The 19,323-nt window shown below is 28.0% G+C and overlaps 1 protein-coding gene across 1 annotated transcript in view; it reads left to right on the top strand.

Annotated features, from left to right (window-relative positions):
• Positions 1-18,191, top strand: part of LOC100207420 (pyruvate dehydrogenase E1 component subunit beta, mitochondrial) — a 57,485-nt gene extending 39,294 nt beyond the window's left edge. Inside the window, exons 11-13 of the mRNA XM_065818334.1 lie at positions 3,143-3,234; positions 17,248-17,389; positions 17,704-18,191. Coding sequence (XP_065674406.1) covers positions 3,143-3,234; positions 17,248-17,389; positions 17,704-17,852 — 383 coding nt within the window. The 3' untranslated portion in view covers positions 17,853-18,191. The remainder of the gene's footprint in view (positions 1-3,142; positions 3,235-17,247; positions 17,390-17,703) is intronic.
• The last annotated feature ends 1,132 nt before the right edge of the window (positions 18,192-19,323 follow it).

Below are 19,323 nucleotides of genomic sequence, written 5' to 3'. Positions count from 1 at the left end.
AGTCATTGGAACAATTTTGGAAAGTCAACTGGAAGAGTATATATACATATATATATATATATATATATATATATATATATATATATATATATATATATATATATATATATATATATATATATATATATATATACATATATATATTTCAATAATTTGCGTCAAAAAGCTTAACTTATCTAATGAGAAAGAAAGAATAATACTAAAAAAAGGAAACAAAATTGTAACAAATTATCAAGTTTTAAATAAATAAACTTAGAAAAATGTAATAATTAAAAAAAAAAAATTAATTTTTATACAACTTTTGTATTTTTTTTTTTTTTAGGGTGGTTGTTATTTTTAGTAGAATTTGATACATATTAAAAAAACATATTATATTTTAAAACAACAATTTTATAATATATAATGAGAAAGTTTTTCATTTTTTTTCTTACGTTCATTTGTTTTCTCGTCTTTTAGTTTTAAAAATGTTATTGCTATATTAGATGTTTTTTCTAAATGTATTTACAATACCTGATGCCTGTCTGATATTTTATTACTTAGTTTTTAACATTACAACAAGTTACTAGAGATAATGAACATAACAATTTCTCTGTTTGAAAAAATGTATTTAAAAGCTTAAAAAAATGATTTAAATAGGCTCCTAAAAGTTTCATTAAAAAAGTTCAGTAATATAACAATGCAGATTTTTGAGTGTCGATAGCAAAAGTTCATCAAGAAATAAACTATCGGATTTAAATGCACAATTTGGAGAATCCAACAACAGTGCAGACTATTTCAATGGGGGTAGTAAAAACAACCAAATATTTTATATTTGAACATTAGTATTAATGACTTTTTACATATAAAACTTAAAAAATAAAAAATTATGTTTTACAAATAAATAGCCATTAGTTTTCTTGCTTTCTTGTGCATTAATAAAAACAGTAAAGTTTAGCAAAAACATTTGAAAAATTTTAAATTGTTCTTATTTATAGCCCGAATAATAAAGTATTTCTTTAATATACTGACTGACAAAAGTCACATGTAAATTGTATATCAAAAAAATGTTTTTGTTTTCGTTATATTCTTACCTGCTTTCTTTCTCAAGGTTGCTTGCCCAAACCAAGCCCTCAGTTGATATTGTGGTACTTTCTTGTAGCAGCAGGCTGAAGGTAGTCGATGTAGCAGCACTTCCTTGTAGCAGTAGGCTATAAGTTGATGTAGCAACACTCCCTTGTAGCAGCAGGTGATTAGATAGTCAATGTAGAACACTCCGCTCATGTTTTAAAAATATCTTTTTTTTTAAAAAAAACAACATTGATTAAAAAACATTCTAGTTGTTAATATTGCGGTTTTTTAAAAAACTAAAAAACTTAATGTATTTCCACATTATTTTAATTGTTTTAACTTTTGGACAACATTAAAATGTAGCTTATTTGTTAAAGTTGCTTAAATGTTGTTGAAAGAGACTTTTTTTACCTTAAAAGTCTCTTTCGACTACGATATAAGGATATATATATATATATATATATATATATATATATATATATATATATATATATATATATATATATATATATATATACACACATACACAACCCTCAGAATTAGGGTCGGCATTCCGACTTTAAAATATTTGAGGTCGGAAAAAAATTACCAACCTCGTTTCTATGTTTTATATATATATATATATATATATATATATATATATATATATATATATATATATATATATATATATATATATATATATTATTGTTTTTATTCTTTTTTTTTTTTTTTTTTTTTTATGTTTAAATATAAAACCTACACATTAGGGTGGAGCGATTTTATAGCAAAAAAAAAAAGAGTTTAAAAACCAATATTACTGAGACGCGAATCAATGTCTATTAATTATAAGATAAAAGTAAAAAAATATTTTTTGATTTTGATGAGATCTTGAGGGTCCTCTTTGGAATTTAAATTCTTGACAGGTCCTAATATTTTTGAATTTTTTTTTTTCAAAACCATATCAACCTTGGACTCAAAAAAAGCAGAAAAAAATGCTTGTTTCATAAATAATAATTTTATTAAAAAAATTTTTTAGTAAAAAAAATACTTGCAAAAATATACCTTAAAACCCCCGTTTTGTTGAGGACAGGGGTTTTTAATGAAAAAACAGCTCTACTTTTTTAATTTTAATTTTTTAATAAAAACAAATATTATTTTCAAAATCAGCATATTATTTTGCTTCTTCCAAGTATCAAGTTGATATAGTTTAGAAAAAAAAAATTTAAACAATATTAGGACCCATCAAAAATTTAAAATCCAAAGAGGAACCTCAAGAACTCATCTAAACTAAAAAAAAAAGAGTAAGGTTCTTTTTTCACCAAAAGATATTGATTTGCTGCTCAGGCAAATCAAATTTCAAAAATTTTCAAAATCACTCCACCCTACTACACAACCTTCATTTTTGTATTTGTTTTATAAAGTAAATATTTATGAAATGAACCTTTATTTTTAGCAACCTTTTTCATACACTAATTTTGATTAAATTTTTTATATAATTTAAATATTTTATCTCTTGATAACAAACTTGTGTAGTTTTAATTTTTTTCTTTTTTTTTCTAGAAACTTTTTATCCATTTTGAATATCTATGATATTTGAATCTTGAAAAAATTTCTTTACTTTTTATTAAAATTGTATTTAATCAATTTTTACCAGAAGAGAATGCAAATTTTTTGTTTATTAAATTTATTTAAATCATTGGATTTTTGGATGTTTCAGTTATGACACTTTTTTCACAATGTTTAAAAGTGTCATATTTAAAACATAAAAAATCCTCTATTTTGCCTAGTGGTGATACACAGGGTTTTATGATGTTTCAGATATTATACAGTACAGACAAGGACTGAATTAATATCTAAAACATCTAAGAAGTTATTTAAACTTATTAACACAAAAAACAAATTAACAAAACAGAACAAAGCTGCTTTACAGCATACAAGAGTATAGATAATTATGTTGTTGTCATAGTAAATGCACATATTATTAGAATTTGCGTGTTGATACACTAGTTTTATTGCAACAACTGTACTAAAAGTTAATTTTTAAAGCTTATAATTTAATAAACTAAATATATACATTAATATAATGCCAAAATAATAAGAATAATTTTTTAAGGATCGGATGTTACCATAGTTGCACATTCTCTGGGTGTCCAAAAAGCAATGGAAGGAGCTGTAGAATTAGCTAAAGAAGGAATTCAATGTGAGGTAAGTCTATTTTCTTATAAATTTTGTGGTACTATTAAAGCAAACATTGATAGTCAAAAATTAGTAAATGTATATGGAAAATATTTCATTGTAGGCTGTGGCGGATTAAGACTTTTCAGGACTTGAGGTTATTTTAAAGCAGGAGGCCCCTTTTTATGGGAAATAATGTAAATGAATAGAAAAAAGGTTCTCTTAAAAAGCACTAATACTTATTTAATTAAAGATTTTATATTTATTTTGTTGAAATAAGTTGAATGATTTCTTTCTTTCTTTTTCACAAACTTAGCTATCACATTGCTGAAATCCATTGAATATTTACCAGGCATATTGTTTGCATTATTGTATTGCATTATGCTTATATCAATATCAGATTTTTCCAGTGTATTGGTAAAGTCTATAATCAAGGATTCACCTTAATGGCTTTTAATTTGTAGAAAACAAAAAAATTATTCAATGCCATTTACATAAAAACGAAATATCACAGAAAGTTGGTTCATGTGAGAAACATCAGAAGTAGAATCTACAATAATTTCCCTATTTCCTATATGATCTATCTATTTAGCTTTTTTTATTTCACTTAAAAAACTTTTTAAGACATATCATCAATTAGCTCTTCACAAATAGTTTTAGTTAAATAAAATAAATCCCCTTGCCTTTACTTGCAAAACTGTCAATGTGTTGCTTTAAAATTGAATCGAATTGATCTAGTAGGCCTAAGTAATTTCTGTTATTTGATGGTCCTATAACTTCATTATGGCCTTGTAATGCTATACTTCTTCCAGATAAAAAAAAAATAACTGCTACTATTCTTTTTAAGTTCGCAGTCCAATAACTAATCTTGCCTTAAAGCTAGCTTACCATATAATCATCTATAAGAGCATTTTGTTTTATGAATTGTATCCACCTAATCAAATATTGAATATGTTCATGGCTAAAAGTAGTTTGTTCTGCTTTTTTCCAATTGGAAAAACCACTTTTCACATTTACGTTGTCATAATCAGTTGAAAACAATTTGCAAACAGCAAAATACTCATCAATTGGACTTTTCACCATTATTCAACTTTAATTGAAAATATTTAGGTGAATAACATCTATATCTTTTAAAACTCTCATTTCGAAGATTGAAAATAAAAGCCTTTATTTTGAAAACAATGCATATCTCTTAAATACTTCTTACCTTTATTTTCCTTTAATTTAATTGGCTGTAAAGCATGGTTTTCATGTAAATCTAGAAAAAAAATATTTTTATGTTAAATATTATCCTAATAAAAAAAATAGGTGTCTGTAAAAATTGTTAAAGATGTCATTAAAGATGGTAAAAATTGGAGTATAAAAATTACCAAGTTCATCATTACGCATTAATACAACTCTTTCAACTTAGTGAGTTTCACTTAAAAGATTGATGCAGATTACCTCGTTTTCAGTGTTATTGCTTTCACCTTGTCTTTCATTGTTTTTAATATTTTTTACAGTGTGTGAAAATTGCATATTTGTTTAATTAGATGAAAAAAAATTAGTCATTTTTAGAAGTTTAGTTACTATGTTCTCTCTCTTTCTTCCATCTCATTTTAGAAGCCCCACTTTCATATTTTCTTTACAAATTCATAATAATTGTATTACCTATAAAGTATTAAACTTTTTTTATTTGTTGATTTCTTGTATCTTGTATCTCTCTTGTGGGTTTAGCGCTACAGCTTTTATGTGCATTTGAACTAGAATCCTTTTGTGCAGAAGTACAAAAGAATTGTAGTGTTAACACATTTCCAAAGAGAATTATTTAAATCATTATTATTTTTTATAAAAGGACTTGTTTATGTAGCCGTTATTACAAATATTACGTTTGTTTTTTGATATAAATGCTGTGAATCAAGTAATTTTTTCTTAGAAGTGATTAGTGCTCTTTCCTATTCCAAAACAAAGATTTTTTAATGTAGTGTGTTTGTTGACAGTGTTAAGTTTGACAATTTAGCTAGTTTAAGTATATCAAAAAAATTTTCTCAGAGTTTCTTTTAAAAAAAATCTTTTTATTTTGAATCAGGGCTTGCAAAACTCCAGGGCCTGGAGCTTTTTTTTAATTTACAAAAAAAATGTTTATTTTAATTTCAGGTGAGGTTTAATTTCATAGCACTCAGCATACAAAGTTTGTCAAAAAATACAGTATGCTTTTATAGCTACTTTGATTTGTTGATCATTTTCAATGATAATTGCAAAATAATTTTCAAGAAACAACATAAGATTAGATAAATGTTCTTGTCCTATGGCGGGTCTGAAGTAGTCTTCAGTTTACTGAACAATCTTTCACCCTCTGGCATTGTGTGGATACTGGCATTGTGTGGAAGATGCGTAAAAGTATGCATATCGACAAAAAAATCGGTTGTAGACCTTAACAATATATTTGGTTTAAAAGATTAAAGGAGTTACTGTGGTGAATTTTCGTAGTGGCAAATTTTCGCCACAAGATTGTCTTCTTTTGTGTCATTTAAATAGAATTTTGCAAGTTAGTGATTTTGTCATCTTGTGAAACCTGCCTTCAGATGGAAGCCAGATATAAAACTGAGAAGAAACTCTTTTTTACAACTTTGAATCTTGACCAAATTGGTAGAATTAAGTGGTCAAGTAACATGTTCAAAATGTTTGCTTTAAATTTCTTTTCTTTATTATCATAGTAGTGGTGTTTATTTGATGGCTCCTTACAAAATATTTTCACTTTTCTTGTCCTTTTAACTAGAAATTATATTTCAAAACCTAGATTCCCAGCCTCTAGCTTTTCTTCAGCCAAAATATCATTCCATGATCAGCAAGGTAACATTCCTACCTAGGTCACCTAGAAGTTGTTGAATGAGGATTAGTTCTTTTTAATGTTGATTGACTCCGACTGAAGACAGAAACTAACATCATCAATATTTTGCAGTGTTTTATACTAAAAGGTCAAGAGAACTATAGATTCATTTGATTTTAAATATTTGCCCAATAGTTTTGCATGATACAACATGTCTGAAGTTAGTCCAAGATAAATGGTGCATTCCAGAGCAACAATGATTTCTTGTGATTATTTTACTAAAGGTTTTATAGCTGAAATGCAACCTGACCATCTAGTGTTCAAGAGTTTGTGAAGTGAGAAAGCATTTTTTTTTCTTTGAAAATTTTCCATCTTGCTGAGCTGCGAATAAAAAAATATGTAGAAGGCTTGGATATTGCCAAAAAAAGTTTTGATTTCAACACAAGGTTTAACAGCATGAACTCCAGCTAAATATAGAACAAACAGGCTCAATTATAGGTTCCAGCCACTTTTGTATCCTTCAATTTTTGTAAATTGTTTCATTTTTGATTGACTTTTGATTGAGTTTTGATTGACAATTGACTCATTTTTGTCAAAAGGTTGCAATTTAAATAAGCAATATCTGTACCTTTCTTTTTTTTCATATTCTCAATGCAGAGAAATCATGGAACCCCTGAAGTTGCAGGATATAAAGAAGAGTGCAGTCGATCGAGGACAATCTTCATACTATAATTGGAAAGGAAGGATTCAATAATCTTAAAGATGTTACCAGATACATCGTAAGAAGAAAGCTTATGGTAGAAAGAAGATTAATGGGATGGTATTTAGATGAATCAGATCGCTCTCCTGAATTTTTGAAAATAGGGATAACAGATGCCACCTTCCAGCAGGCTGGAAAACAAGACTCTGATAAGCACTTGTTAAATAGTTTTGAAAGTATTGACGACAGTTCCGGAGAACACTTCTGCAAGACCTATTACAGGTATGTTGTCCGGACCACAAGCTGTAGGAGAATCTAAGCAGGAAATCACTTTTGATACAAAAGCTGGAGTGATACGAATGTCAAGCAATGGATCAATCTGTTTGAGGGCTATATCAGGTAGAATCCAACTAGGGTAGTTGTAAGAGGTATGATGATAGGGGGATTCAGATGATGAAGAAGAATGAGATAATAGTTTTAGAGAGATCAAACTGTAATTAAAAGCCACTAAGGGTGAATGTGGAGAAACTGAGCACTGACTAGGATTAGAAACAAGACATAAGTCGAGTAGAGAAGGTAAATGATTCGATTGTCTGGAAAGCAAGTTGGAAAGTTGACTATTTGAGTTAGGGATTAAGAAAGACAAAAGTTGTGGACTTTAGCGCCTGCAGAGTCATTGACACTAGAGCCAAGCCATTTAATGTGATGAGCATTTAAGTCACCATCAACAACAATATAGGCTGATGGATAAAGAGAGAGGGCTTGGTCAGTTTGATCAGAAATAACATTAAAAAGAGTGCAGTCTTGAGATGAAGGAGAGCGGTATAGAACAAAGAGAAAGGCGATAGAGTGATGCTAAACGAAAGCACATAAAAAAATAGTCTGTGGATTCAAACCAAGTGTTCCGACAAATGGGTGAATTCTTACAAATGTAAATGGCCAGGTCATGCATGTGACTATTGGAGTCTTTACGAATTAAAGGAAAATAACCATCAACACTGAGATCACAAGATGAGACAGCTCAAATTAGTATCACAAAGAGCAAGTAGGTTTGATGAACTTTGCAAGAGATAAGACTCAATAGAAGAAAAGTTACTTCGAATACCACAAATATTAGTGAATGTAAAGGTTTAGAGAACTTAGTGATGGCAATGTTTTTTGTGTTTTTTAGTTTTTGGTACTTTATTCATTTTTTAATTTGTTAAAGAACTTGACTCAAAGCATAGATAATACTCATTACACTATTTAATTGTCCAAGCAGTTGCCTCATTACTAATAATAAACCCTAAGCCATAACAAAGGGCTCCAAATGTGGTCTTGACAATGCACACCAAAAGTACAAACAGAGACACCATCCATGCGCAACATTGTACTGTTAGTACTCTGATATTTTACAGTTGCTGATCGAATCAGCCTCTCTGAGGGCTACCACTGAGCTCGGAGAAACCTGACTACCAGCCGGCCTCAGAACCACAAAAATGAGTTTTAGAGCTGTACCCTCATTAGGAGATAATAGAATGAGTTGCTTAGTCATAAAAACAAAGACACAAAAAAACCCATGCAATTAGTCCAGAAGTTCCAGCATTCAACATCCTAAACTGGAAACAATGTATTAAAAGTACATCTGCACCAGACTAATAGATGAAGAAGGGGTGCAAGACTGGTCAACTAATAGAATCTGTTTACCCCTTAAGTCTTTGCCTTGAAGGCCTTTTACAAGACAATAGCCAGATGCGTTTAACATCTGCCTGAGATGAGTTTTTTTATCAAGACACTATCTCTTGCCTTTACTCAACTAAGATCCCAAGGCCGGGTTGTTTTTAGGTGGTGTTGGCTTCTCCTAGCATTTGTCTAAAAAAGCGTATCCTGCAAGGTAGCAGGACATAAAACAGATTGTACTGGGTTACATGTTACCAGTAGCAGGATAACCTACCAGACCTAGCCACAACATGTGCCAACACTAGGGGTTCGGACCCCTCCCTCCCCCGCCGCCCAAATAAAAACCTGAAAAAATAAATAAATAAAATACACAATAACCTGTTATTAGTACTCCAAAATTTTAAAAAACTTTAATTATTAGGTATAACTTAAAAAAAAAACCTTAAATTTGGTAACAATAAAAACTCATCAACTTTATTAGTTACTCATATATATATTTTGCAAATAAAAGGGATGAGAATTTAGTTTTAAGAAAACTCATATTTCTAATGACAGTTCTTGAGCAAGCCACAGATTAAAAAATGTCTTTCAACATATGTTTGTGTTGCAGGAGCTGCAATGAGGTCTTCAGCTGATAGTGCAATATGTGAGTAAATGGTATATCTCATCTTCCAAAAAATTGAACCATTTGGGCAGAACCTTTATTGACTTTTCGGATTTGCAGTGAAAAAAACAAACTGAAATTCATAAAAAGGACGCAATAAAACTATTTTAGTCTAGCCATCAAGGCATTTTATGAATTGCATGCCCTCAGATATGAGCTCATGAAATTTTCTTATTAAAACAGTAAGTTCTTTATTAAGTAGGCTAGTAATTTTGGTAGAAGCAGGCATTGGAAATTTAAAATCCAAGGTATTAACAATTTTTTTAAAACATTCATTATCTACCAATGTCACCAGATTACATGTTGCAATGATCATTTGATTAAGGGACTTTAGTTTAGTTTAATGAATTAGTAGGCCATGGGGTATTCCTAGAATTAATGCATTGAAACAATGTCTAGTTTTGATTTAAGGATGATTCTAATAGAGTGGACCCACCTTCATCCACTGCTTTTCTCTTTATCCTTGTATGCTTTTATTCACTTGAGCTCTTTAGTTCTGACTCTCCTAGCTCAATGTGTACAGGCTTATGATTTCTTGCTAAATAAAACTAGAAAAAGATTTTGTACTTTTTTGTATGATTTTTTATTTGTATGTTTAAATTTATTTATCTATTTATCGACCTATCTATAAATAAGCTTGTATACGTTATTGAATATTTACACTTTAATGATAAAATGAATTGTTTGTTTCAAAAAAAAAAACAATTTCTCAAACAGATAAACAAACTTTAATACTTGTTCTTTCCACACAACTTTGTGTTGCATATTTTTTCACCATCATGTAAGACTAAACACAATGATTTGTCAGATGAGGTATTGTAATTAAACCCTTTTCATACCGAACTATTCCTTCCTTCTACTAGCAAAAAGTTTACTCAAACTCATTGTGTAGTTTTTTTTGTCTTTCAATTTGATTTTTTTTAGTTCGAATAAATAATATTCAAACTATATAATAACTATATTCAATTAAGTTCGAATAATATGTTATATTATAATAATTATATATATCAAATAATTAAAACAAAAATATTTTTGTTTTAAAATAATTTTTAATTCAGTTTTTATTCCTTTCGAAAATTTAAAATTATCGTTTTTACTCTGTTCTGGTTTTTACTCTGTTCTGGTTTTTAAAATAAATTTCATTCTAGTTTTCGTTTTTGTAAATGAAAAGCTTTTTTTTTTGTTCTTGTTTTCGTTCTAGTGCTCGAAAATATCACTCTACAGCACATTCACTGATGAATTCATTTTGTAAATTTTGCTAGGAGAGATATTGAGCTTACATTTTGGTTTCCCTTATTTTAATGACAAACAATGGTTTCAAGATAATTCTTCAATATGAGTTTAAGACAATTTAAAAAGTTGCCTTTCCCATTTATATTTTTATTGAAGGATAGTGAAAATGAATAGAATAGTGAAGAACAGTTAAAAACAATAATTATATATTTTCAAAATACATGTTTTCAAAATCAATGATGAAGAATTAATAATTTTTTAGAGTTCTGGTCTGAAATATAGCTACTTCCTTTCCTATTGCCTTTTTCTGAGTCAATCCTGCAATGATCAATGAGAGCTGATTGAAATGTTTTCCAATTGAGGTAATGACTTAAAAAGTTTTCTAATTGAGGTAATGACCAATCATCTTGTGGAAATTAAGTTAATGGACTGTTGTTGATAGTTTTTTTCTTTTTCTCTTTGCTCAAGAATTGATGGCCTAAGTGCTGGTTCATTTTCAAGGTCTAAATAAGTAAAAATTAAAAAATTATTATTAGATATTATTTAATTGTTAGATATTAAATTGAAGATAAAAATTATAAGATATTATTTAATTATTTTGAATTATCGATGGTATAAAGACCTTTATTTTCTTTGGTTTTTAATTCGTCATCAAAACTTTCATTAGTTTCATTTTCAATTGAAGTTTTAACTCATTTTTCTTCAAGAGATCGAACTAGAGATCTACAATTAGTAGGCGACAGTGGTTGATATTTGACCGGAGTTGGGTTTGTGACCGGGGCTGCATAAACACTTATACATCCTAAAGTATATTTTTTTAATTCAAAATTCATGTTATATTTTGTATATGTATGCATATATATTACATCATTATGATCAACGTGGTTATCATTACCATCATCATCATCATTATTAGGCTTTAGCCTTTCTCTTTTATGCTGTTTCTCTATTTATGGTCAATGCTCAAACGAGTTATCATCTCTATTATGATAAACAAAAACTCATTCTTGCTTAGCTTCTTGTTCAACAAGTTTCACTGTATCTGTCCCTTCATGCTATAAAAACTTTTATTAATCCAGTTTTTTTCCTTGCACATCAAAAAAACCTTATAACTTTTACCCAACTTCATGTTGTTGTTTTTTTATATACAACCTATAACTACAAACTTTTTTTATATACAACCTACAACTACAAACTTTTTTTTTATATACAACCTACAACTACAAACTTTTTTTTTATATACAACCTACAACTTTTGAAGTCTTCAGTTAACCGTTTCCTAGCTTATTAACCTATCGCCTATTTTAAAGTAATTAAGTAATAGAGGTTGTTTGCAACCTTGTTGGAAGTAAGTTAGAGTTAAAAATATATAAACTATATAAATATATGCCAGTATTTAATTGATAGTAAGTGTAAATATAAAATTATAATATATAAAGAATTTTTTTTTTTCTAGCCCCTGGCTATCAACCCCTGCAAAATCTTATAACGTGTGTGTAATTGATTCATAGAATTTTTTTAAAATCTTGTTATTCTTAAAAAGTTTTGAAAAACTCGTAAAAAAAAGACAAGGTATTTATTCCAATGAAAGATTTATATTCATTATACAAGCTTACAAGTTACTTTTGAACAGATAATAATCCATTGCGATAAGCTTTGTCAACAAGAGCACGGACTCAAGATAAAAAATTAGTACACATTTTTGGAGCATGCTTTACAAGTTCATTCATGGTTTGACATACTCTTGATTTTAATTGATCAGCATTCTCTGGTTGAAAGGATTCAGCAAACACTTGTCTTTTGATTTCAGCATGAAGGAGCTCAATAGGCCGACATTGAGAGACATTGGTGGGGTTATTTTGTTTCAAAACAAATGGAATTTGTTTGTTGTTTAAATACTTAACTACTTTTGAAGAATAATGTGATGAAGCTTTGTCTGGCCAAAAGATGCAAGCTTTATCAGGGCAGTGCTTCTCAATGTAGGGGATTAGTCTTTGTTGAATGCATTCAAATTTGTAGATCTGGGCATCAATGGCCATTCCCTGGTTCCAGATAAAGTAATCAGAAACACCATGATCACACAATGCATACCAAACGCCTACTTTAAAGGGAAACTTGGTGCGACCTGAGAAGTGAATCTCTTCTGGAGTTGTTGAGGCATCTTTGGCATAAAAAGTTTTACTTGAAAACTTGGCCCCATCATTCTGTGTTATATCTGTTTCATCATCCATTATGATGATCGGAAGTCCACCTGCTCCCTTTGTTAAATGCTGTTGATAGTCGTCCAAGGGCTTTTCTTATTTTACCTTTCTTAGCTGGATGGTAAAATGGTGCTGGTTTTCGCTTGTGACAATAAACACCATGTCTGTTCAAAGTATTTAAGACAGTTTTGTGGCAAACATTGTATTTTGGGGCAGCTTTTCTTAAACTTTTGTTTGTTGTGTTGTTAAATTCATGTATAAGACCTCCAAGTGCAGCACCAGTGATCTTTCTAGCAGCTCCATTGTTTCTACGACCATCAGTAACACCCACCATCTTCTCTGCTTGTCCGAGAACCTTGTATGCACCAGATTTGCTATAACCTGCATTTTGCAAAGTCTGTAAGCAATCTTTCTTACTCAAGTGTTCAGTAATTTTCAAGTTATTGTTTGCGATTTCATGAGATGCCATATTAAAACTGTGTTATAAAACAATGTACTCAAATGATACTAAAACAGAAAAACGGCAATTACAAGCATGAGTCACCTGTATATCATATAACACAGTTTTTATTTTTAGACATGATTTATTCTAAACATATTTGCATGTTAACATTATTCTATGAATCAATTACACGCACGTTAGTTTTGCCAGGGCCAGGTTTGCAAAAAGTCTCATTAAGATGATTGCGCTGATTGAAGATAGGAAATGACCAGGACCCTGGTTGTTTGTTCAAATTAGTATTTTGATTGGTAGTTTTGTAAAATCAACCAATCATAATGCTAATTAAAAAAAAAAATTGACAAATTCATGGAGCATTTGTTAACTTTTTTAATTTCTTTTTGGTTTTTTTTTGGAAGTCAAAGCCTCATTTTGGGCAGGAGAAAGATTAAAATTTAATTGTAAGATTAAAATTTACTGTAAATAACTGAAATTAGCCCAACAACAATAAGCCAAATCAACTACTAACTCATCAAAAAATAATTAAACTCAATCAATAGTCAAAAGTCATAAATCAATATATCAATAGTTATCCATAAATAAATCATAAGCATAAAATAAATAAATCATAATCATAATTTATTAGATAAAACATTGCAACTGAGTAGTTAAAAATTGTTTTTATTTATTATTATTGCTATTCAGCATTTCTTGCCATCTAGAAGAAATAAGTATGTTTTTTTGTTATCAAACAATGGAAAAATATCTTATATACATTAAAATCATATATCTATATACATTAAAAATCATGTTCAATTTAATCATTAATATTTTAGAGTATGGCTACAACATCGCTTGCTAAGCGTGCACAAATACAACTTTTAATGGAAGATGGCAAGTCTGCGCATTTGAAGGTTCTAAAGACAACTGTTCATGATATCATTTAGCACATCAATTCAACAGGTAGCATCAATCCAGAAAAATTCCTGTAAAAGATAAGAATTACCATTTTAAAATAAGATACAGATTATGTTAAAACAAAGTTTTGCTGTGATGGACACACAGATTTCAAGGTCAGAAGTTCTTACTCAACTGCCTCTTAATGTGTATGTTAGTGCACAGTTCAAAGATACTTTGCCAATGACTAAAGCCACGTCTTTCACAAAAAAATATTTGTAATTGCCTAAAAATTTTGAAAATAACTGAATTGTTAAAAGGTAGTTAAGTGTGGTGTTCTCAGACAGAGCAAATTAGGCAGTTTGCAGGATACAAAGCCAATTTTCATAAGGCACAAACTCTTGCTTCAATCCCTGATACCTTTTATTAAGCAATATCTATTAATTATGTTTTAAGGTGCAATTACTGTGAAAAAATTGTCGAGACAAGACTCCAAGAAAACAGGAATACATTGTTTTTACTACACGGATGGAAAATTAACATGATTAACTCCATTAAAAGCTGTTGGTTGAATTAAAAGTAAAAGTTAACAACCTCACTAGCAGATCTGAGAAAAGTAAATCAAAGTGTAAATATTGTGAGTCTCTTGTTGCCTCTAAAGTAAAAAAAATATACAGCATTATATCTTTTTTTTTTTTTTTCTCAAAAATAAAAGTATACTTTTATTATTATTATTATTACAAATTACTTTTGTTATTTTGTAAAATAAAATTTTTTTAAACTTTCTTTTAGAAAATGAGCATTTTCTACTGTTTTGATTCATATATACATAAATAAATATATGAAAAAACAGATGCTGATATGGATTGTGCAAAAAGTGACTGCCAATCAGTACAATATATATATATATATATATATATATATATATATATATATATATATATATATATATATATATATATATATATATATATATATATATATATAAATATATATATATATATATATAAACACATATATATATATATATATAAATATATATATATATATATATATATATATATATATATATATATATATATATATATACATTACATATATATGTATATAAATATATATATACATACATACATACATACATACATACATATATATATATATACATACATACATACATACATACATACATACATACATACATACATACATACATACATACATACATACAGTAGCGACAAAATAAATAGCACAGATTGATGTTCAATATTTAGTGATATATTTTCCAGAGATCTGAGTTTTTTAGATCTAAACTTTTTAACCAAATAAAATATTAGTTTTAGAAGATAACATTACTGAGTAAAAAATTAATTAACTTAGTTTAAAAAAAAATTCGAACATATAAATAATTTAGAGGTAAAGAATAATGGGGCAATTTGAATAGCATACCCTGTTAAAGAACTATTATTTTGTCCCTTTGCTATAAAATTCAAAAAAGTTCTTTGTATAAATACTTAAGAAAACTTTATTTGAGGTGAATTAATATTTAGTGGGGTATCCTTTCGAGTCAATAACTGCTTGACAACGACGGCCCATTAACGAGATCAATTTTTGGCATTGTTCATGCGTAATGGCATCCCAAGCAGCCTTTATTTCGATCCAAAATCATTCTAAATTTGTTGCAGTTGATGGGATAGTAATTTTCTATCGGATTTAGGTCTGGTGACTGTGCGGGCTACTCCAAAACATCAATCTTGTTAGCCTTAAAACACATTTTAACACATTTGGCGATGTGCTTGGTATCGTTGTCTTTTTTGAATTTCCAAACCAAAGAAGGAATTTCCTTTGCATAAGGCAATATGACGTTTTCTAGTATTTCTTTGTACATGTGTTGATCCATTGTCCCTTGAATTCTATGCAACGGTCTATTTTTCTAAAAAAGTAACTCCTTGTGTATGTATTGTTTTGCAAACTTCAAACGACTCACAAGTGTTGCATTTTGATTCAGGCAACTCTTCCAAATAACTTATTTTTGCATAAGCTTTTGACAGTACTGACAGACAAACTAGTACTGACAGTACTGACAGACAAACAGTACTGACAACTTTTGACAGTACTGACAGACAAATTGACTTGTAAATTCTGAGTGATTTGATTTTTAAGTTTTGGTGCGCCAGCAAAAAGATTTAGCTTAGCAATACGGACAGTAGCTGCGTTTTCTCTAAGAGTTGTCTTTCGTTCGCAAGACTTGCATTTTTTGTTGCTTAATGAACCAGTTTTTTTTAATAAATTTATGAGAACAACCCAATCTTTGAGTTATTTCAGAGTTGTTCAATTCTTGATCTTGAAATGACTGTACTTGTCTTCGAATCGCATCTGTTCCATGTTTTCCTCGTCCCATAGTTAAAAGAATATGATTTTTGCAAAATGAATTACAAGTTTATCCTTAAAATACTGAGTATAATAATTTTGTTTTGATATAATACAAGAACTTTGGTTTTTTTTAAATAAAAATTAAATTAGTGCTATTTAAAATGATCTAAAAAATTTAAACGCACCGCTAAAATGCTCAAAACAAGCAATTTTGATAGTTACAAATGTTTTATAAGTAGCTCCGTTCAAAAAAGTAAACATTGTTGATGTTATAAAAAATAATAGCAGTTGCTATAAAAACATAAAACTTGATATCAAAAAGTTAAATCAACTGGTCATGAAAGTGTGCTATTTATGTTGTCGCCACTGTATGTATGTGTGTGTGTATATATATATATATATATATATATATATATATATATATATATATATATATATATATATATATATATATATATATATATATATATATATATATATATATATATATATGTATATATATATATATATATATATATATATATATATATATATATATATATATATATATATATGTATATATATGTATAAATTAGTAAAAACACTTATCTAATTTTTGACTTCAACAAGTTTTTTCACCATCAGTAGGTTCATCAAGAATATATATATATATATATATATATATATATATATATATATATATATATATATATATATATATATATATATATAATATATAATATATATATTCCTGATGAACCTACTGATGGTGAAACAACTTGTTGAAGACAAAAATTAGATAATTGTTTTTAGTAATTGACAGCATAAATTGAAATAAGATAAAAGATATGTTAATTATACTGACCTATTTATTAATTTCATTTTAAATATTGGTTCTCAACAAAAATATTTTGAAAAAAGGTAAAACTTAGTAAACATTCCAGTTATTTGATAAAAAAAATCTTTAATTTCTCACAAAAACTTAAGAATTACTTATCTTAAATGTTAGTGTCACCTCTGATATTGAGACAGCAACATTTGTAAAAAAGATAAATAAAAAAAACTGTAATAAAAAATTAAAATTTTTTTTAGATAGTTAACTTGCGCACTATTCGACCTCTCGATATTGATACTGTTATAAAGTCTGTAAAAAAGACTCACCGTTTGATAACAGTAGAAGGAGGATTTCCACATTTTGGAGTAGGTGCTGAGATATGTGCTCAAGTGATGGAAAGTAAGTTTTTAAATAGATTGTAATTATAGGTTTGAGTTCAAGTACTTCGAGCTTAATAATAATAATAAAAGCTTGTTCAAGGGATGCTTATTTTAAATAGTTCAACCAATATGAATGCGTACAACCCTTAAAGAAGCACATCCACGGTGGTGATACTAAGTTTTTCGACTCAGACAAGAGGCTTGAACTTGACTTTTAACTTGAACTCGCACAATCTTGGTTTTTAGCTTCGGTTTTTAGAATTTTAAATTATCAATTTTTGATGTTATCATTTTTTTTTTATGTGTTATCAATTTTTGATAATTTTTTTTCAGCTGAAGCGTTTGATTATCTTGATTCGCCTGTATATAGAGTGACCGGTGCCGATATTCCTACACCATACGCTGCTAACCTCGAAGTTAATTCACTTCCTCAATCTCACAACGTTGTAAGGACGGTTAAAAAAGTTCTTGGCGTCGAATAACAACAATTTTAATAGCATTTTATAAAATAAACGTACATGTCACACTATTTACTAAATATTTAAGTATCTATGAAATTTAAAAAAAAATTTTTTACTTGTGTTAATTTATAAAGATGTTTTACATTATCACATTTTATACACTAGTCACATTTTAAGTTTTTTATCATCATTAAAACTATTTGTTTAATTTTTGTTTCATCTAATTTCTTTATTAAATTAATTTTTTTTAATTGCTATTTAAGAACGAAAATACATTTATCTTTTTAATCCACGGGGCGTGTTGACTTATTTAAATGTATAAACACGATCTGTTCATAAATACTTACATAATACGGATTATTTATGATTTTGTTTAGAATTGCTTCAAAATGTTGTTTATAAATTTGCTAAGAAAGCAAAAAAAACGCTCACGATGCCCGATTATGCCTCAATCATTTTTGCTTAATATTTAAATAGAGGCTTTCTTCTTGCAAAACAAGAAGAAATTATGGGATTAAAATTCTGATAAAATAAAATTATAAAAAATAATATAACAATAGCTCAAAAATATAGTTCAAATGGAAAATTCCCGAGCAAATCGCAAATATAAGACTAGTCAATTCTCAATCTTTTATTGGTTCTAATAATTTTATTGGTTCTAATAATTTTATTGGTTCTAATAATTTTATTGGTTCTAATAATTTTATTGGTTCTAATAATTTATACAAAAAAAGATTAGTATGAACATTTCTAAAATACTATTTTACCGTGACATCTACAAATTTGATCCTTTGATGATTCGAGAACATAAAAATTTTTAATAAAACTGCTGTACACTATTTTTAAAACTTGTTTTGTAGATTGAAGTTTTATGGGCTTCTAAGTTTTTAAAATAGTCAATCAATTTTTTAGAAGCTGTTAACCTTCCTCTTTTTATTTCAAATCGCAATAAAGCCTCAAAAAAAATTCAGTTTCAAAAGATTGAAAATTAGCTTTTTATGATTGAGCGCAAAATTTTCTTCGAAATAGTGATGTAAATTTTCCGGTAAAATTTGATTCAAAATATACCAGTAAATTTTCCTTAAAAAAATTTTTTTCTCTAAAGAATAATAAAAGTAAGTAAAAAAAATTTCACAAATCACCAGGCGGTAAATTTTCAAAATTTTCCGGTAAATTTTACCTTTGCAACACTACTACGAAAGCATACTTGTAATGTTCTTTATTTGCCCTATTAAATAAATCAATAGATTTCTATAAAACGGTGCCTTCATTTACTAATTGTTTTATGAAATTATGAATGAATGAAACTTGTAATGCTTTTTGTTTGCCCTATTAAATAATTCAATAGATTTCAATAAACATTTACCATTTGTTTTATGAAATTGTGAATTTGGTATATGATTAGAAAGACTTTTCCTATGCGATAAAATGCGAGGATCAAAGTTTTTTGTAATTTTGCATCCTACTTTTGCATTTACTTTAAAATGTTTTA

This window comes from Hydra vulgaris, chromosome 14 (assembly GCF_038396675.1).
Source record: "Hydra vulgaris chromosome 14, alternate assembly HydraT2T_AEP".
NCBI classification, from domain to species: domain Eukaryota; kingdom Metazoa; phylum Cnidaria; class Hydrozoa; order Anthoathecata; family Hydridae; genus Hydra; species Hydra vulgaris.
This window is presented reverse-complemented; position numbering and strand designations above follow the sequence as displayed.